Consider the following 4,227-nt stretch of genomic DNA (forward strand, 5'->3'; position numbering starts at 1 on the left):
AGGGTTTCAAATGTTTGATGAATCGTCCTGAACTCAGGGGCGTTTAAAAAAGTTCATTCTATCATCTAACATGACTATGGGTGACTAGTCGTTTTTGGTTTGTATTAGCTAACAGAGCAATATGGAGAGATAAGAAGTAATGTGTTTGAATATCACTGGGAAAAAACTTTGATTTCATTTCCACAACAATGTAGCTGAATTCTATGTTACTCATCTCCTTATTCTCCTCCTCCTCCTCCTCCTCTTTATGTAACGGTGAGGGAGGTGTGTGTGTGGAGCCAAGTCTGCTCAGCAGCGAGCTCAGCTGTAGCTTTGAAGTCTGTTTAACTTTAAGTCCGCCCACTTTTTAGCAGTCAAATCTAATGTGAAGGAGTTGATTTAAATCCTTCTTTTAACTGCACAATGCTCAAATATTTAGTTTCACTGGGTAATAACTCACAGTATGGAAGCTAAGGACCACGCAACCAGGAGGCATGCTGGGATTTAAAGCTTGACATGGTGGCCAAACCATGTAACTACAACTTCGGGTCGGTCATGCAATACCATGAGGCCCAACATAGACCTGCATTGTGAAAGAGACGTCTGTAAATCAGTGGATACATTTTTTTGAGTGTAACAACCCCCGCGAAAATGACTCGTTTCACTTTTGGGATTTGATCCAGTCAGTCTGACAACATATGGAAAATCTAAATGAGCAGCTTTCATAGGAATAAACACAGCCTCAGACTTAATAGTTGTCTTTATATACCCATGCTTAATTAATTCTAACTTCTGGGAACTTTAAGTATACTCCATAATAAGAGAAAACACTTTGATCAAAAACATTTATTCCATGATGAAAACATTCCTGTCACACACACACACACACACACACCCAATTTTCTTTTTACAAACAGCAAAATTCTGTAGTATAATGCATGTGAGGAGACAATAAAATCATCAAAGTGACATAAGCACGAAGTGATTGGCTTTTGCAGTTCATTCAGAAATAAAAGGGAACACTCACAAAGTCTTTTCAGCTCTGTCCATCGGGAAAAATCACAACAACTGATGCTGTTTTTTTCTTTTCACTTTAGGAAAATGTCATCCTAAGGCAATCTTAAGAGAGATTTCATGTCTGTGCGGGGCCCCTACGAGCGAATGTCCCCGCGCCCCAGATTTCAACGACGATTGTTCAGGCTGCTTCTGAAAGGCATCAGCGGCTGTAGTAGTAGTAAGTAGTTCATGGACTCGTTTTCCCAGAGTTCCTCAGGACTCTTCTTTGATGTAGGTTTGTTCGTATGTGTCAGACTCCAGGTGCTCCAGTCGGTCCGTCTGTCCGTTCATTATCTCATCAGGAGTTTTCATGAACCTGGTGGGGAAAAAAGGTGTGTAGGATTTAGAGGTATATATTAGCAGAAACTGAATATGATATTCATAACTATGTTTTCTTTCATGTATAATAACTGGATTTAGCTGTTTATATCTACATGCAGAATGGGTCCTCTTCCTACAATGTTGTATCACCTTGTTGTTCTACAGTAGCCCTGAACGGACAAACCCGCCACTAGAGAGGGATTTTCATGTTTTTATGTTACCTGAAGGCCACTTTAGGTTCTACTTGGAAAAGGGAGAGTCAGGAGGAGTGGCATTCAGTTGGCAGTCTGCAGCCTCGCCACTAGATGGCACTCAATCCTGCACACTGCTCCTTCAAGTTCAATTTACCTGAATAGAAGTCTTTGTCCAGGCTCTTTCCTGATAATGTTCAATTTGTAGTAGTGTCTCAGTGCTCGCGACATCTTTTCGTACGTCATATTGGTCCGGTTCTGTAAGAAATAAAAGCACATTAATGATAATAAAAATAAAGTGATGTTACTGATATGCAAAAAGACATCACATCTAACATTGAAGGCACTATGGCGACTGGGCATAAGAGTGATGTTTTAAAGGTTAAAGCTAATTCCAACTCAAATTTTCAAATGGGTGTTCATGTCAGACCCTATTTTTACTTTATATTTATGGAAATTACTGATCATACCCATTCCTAATTTAAAACTGCACCAGTTAATGGTTTGGTCATAAAGTTGTAAAAACATGTTAGCAAACAAGTGTCTATTTAGACATCCAGCAAACAGAGTTTGTGGACCATGAAACCAAAAATAATGAGTTAAAAGTGGCTTAAAAGCTCTGCGGAGAACTGCAGAGTTTGATGTTAGTTATTACTATGTGCAACACCATTCATTTTACATCATAAATGAATCAGCTGTTGATATGAAAATGTTGATTAGTGCAACTTTTATAGGAATAACAATGAGAGTCTTTTCTCATGTCTAGATCTGGATGTCCCTGCTCACTGACTCTGAACCGCCTGCAGTCTCATCACAGACAACACCATCTGCACACCTGGAGCCCGTTGAGTGTGTTTACCTTGTGATTGCCCCAGAGTCTGGCCAGGCCGTTGGGGTCCATGATGCGGAAGACTTTGGCCTCTGTATCCTCCCAGCGAATGTAGTTCTCGTACCTGCTGTCTGACAGGAGCTGGTAGACATAGTCCCACAGCAGCCTGCAGTCTGCAGGGACATGATGGGGAGACACAGAGAGAGACTGCATGAGAGGTAAGGATTTTTTTCTATGTGTTTTGGTGTGTCAGAGAATATCAAACAATCATAATAAGTCACCAATGCCCTGTTAGTATCTGCTCACACTGTGTCTAAAGAGCCAGATGTGGAGGCTAAATTTTACCTGCTATCCGTCCGATGGGTATTTGTTGCTCCTCTGGAGGAGACACAGGCATGATGACGTGGTTTCTGTAGAGCGCCTCCTCCTGCTGCTGTTGCAGTAAATGCTGCTGCTGCTGGGATAGTGGTATCTGATGGTGGTGGGCCTGAACTTTCCCCTCACGCCCGTTCTCGAGCGTCGCCTGAGACGAGGGTCCACCTCGGCTGTGCCTGAAGTCCATGGCAGCACCCCCGCTGCTCCTGCTGGGGCTGAGGAGCAGGGGGTTCATTATGGCGCTGGGCATGAGCTGGATTACGTGAGGAGGGCCCGCCTCCTGGCCCCCAGGGCTACCCGGGCAGGGGGGTTCTCGCGGCGTGGTGCAGCGGCCGTTGGGTGCAGCTGGGGACACGGACAGAGGGTACATTTCCTCTGGCATGTGGTGGTTGCTGTCTGGCAGCTGGGAGAAGGTTTGAAGGTGGTCATCAGTGGCTGTGCGGGAATGGTTTGGCTCCGGAGGGGATCGTCTGGTGGTCGGATGGTGCGGGGAGCGGGAGCGGTGCCGCAGCTCGATAGTTGGTGGATGCTGGGGGAGTGGCTCTGTACCACGTGGTGCCCGCCGTACCGTTTCTGGGATTATGAAAGATACAGTATGTGATAAATATTGACAGCAAAGGTACACAATATTATGTAAAAATAGAGCTGAAGCAGTCATTTAATTTTCAAGCAGAAATTTCAACATTTGATGGTTCCAGCTTCCCAAATACGAAAATTTGCCGTTTTGCTTTGTCTTGTCAGAATCCACTTTAATGGCCAAGTTAGTGAGTACACATACATGTAATCTGACTCAATTTAGTTGTTCTCTTGATGTGCTTACACAGAAACAAACAAATAAATTAATTAAATTAAAACAAGGACAACAAAGGTAAACATGTCTTATATCGAGGATTCCCAAACAATTTCCATTTCCATACTTTTCCAGACTCAAATTTCAAGACTTCTCATAGATTTTCAGACCATATTTGACATCAAAGGACAAAAAGGCAGCCCTTGGAAAACTTGCTTCTACACATTCTAGCTGTTCAGACCACATTTCTATGCAGATGGTTGGACGATGTTACGCTGTCAAACACCTCAGCCCAAAAAAAATAGAATCATAATAATCAGTGCTATTCATATCATTTTCCATCAACATATTTAACACATAAAAATATATTATTGTTTCCTCTTGATTTTTTTCCATTTACATAAACAAGAACTGAAAATGAATTTTAAAAAATCTTTACTAATTTAATTTGTACAGCATGAAATCAGCAAAGCTGTTCTGCAGTGATGTTTAGGTGTAAAGCAGCTCTGTGTATGAATGTGCGGTTAGTAGCACTCTATACTTCTTGCTCTGCTTTCAATGATATCAAGCTTGCGCTGGCCCAAACTCTCTCACACAGTTAAAATTTTGGCTACCTGCTCCTAGCACTAAGAAAAACACTTGTATGGTTAATGTCTTTTTTAATTTATTAATTAAATTTCTGAATT

The 4,227-nt window shown here is 42.2% G+C and overlaps 1 protein-coding gene across 1 annotated transcript; it reads right to left on the reverse strand.

The window, feature by feature from the left end:
* Window positions 1-1,148: 1,148 nt before the first annotated feature.
* On the reverse strand, window positions 1,149-3,424 carry LOC121964360 (transcription factor ETV6-like). The gene is made up of 4 exons (XM_042514570.1): window positions 2,722-3,424; window positions 2,407-2,549; window positions 1,705-1,805; window positions 1,149-1,351 (listed from the first exon to the last, which is right to left on the reverse strand). Exons 1-4 carry the CDS (start codon window positions 3,407-3,409, stop codon window positions 1,249-1,251), a joined length of 1,035 nt encoding a protein of 344 aa, XP_042370504.1. The 5' UTR covers window positions 3,410-3,424; the 3' UTR covers window positions 1,149-1,248.
* Between the last annotated feature and the right edge of the window lie 803 nt (window positions 3,425-4,227).

This window comes from Plectropomus leopardus, unplaced genomic scaffold (genome assembly GCF_008729295.1).
Source record: "Plectropomus leopardus isolate mb unplaced genomic scaffold, YSFRI_Pleo_2.0 unplaced_scaffold15364, whole genome shotgun sequence".
Taxonomy (NCBI): Eukaryota; Metazoa; Chordata; class Actinopteri; order Perciformes; family Serranidae; genus Plectropomus; species Plectropomus leopardus.

Bases quoted from the DNA above. Each gene is read 5' to 3' on its own strand.
- LOC121964360 (XM_042514570.1), bottom strand. From the start codon at position 3,409: ATGACTGCTTCAGCTCTATTTTTACATAATATTGTGTACCTTTGCTGT. The intron at 2,550-2,721 runs GTAAAATTTAGC...ATGTCCCTGCAG, and splicing joins ACCCATCGGACGGATAGCAG to ACTGCAGGCTGCTGTGGGAC. The intron at 1,806-2,406 runs GTAAACACACTC...TATTTCTTACAG, and splicing joins GACTCTGGGGCAATCACAAG to AACCGGACCAATATGACGTA.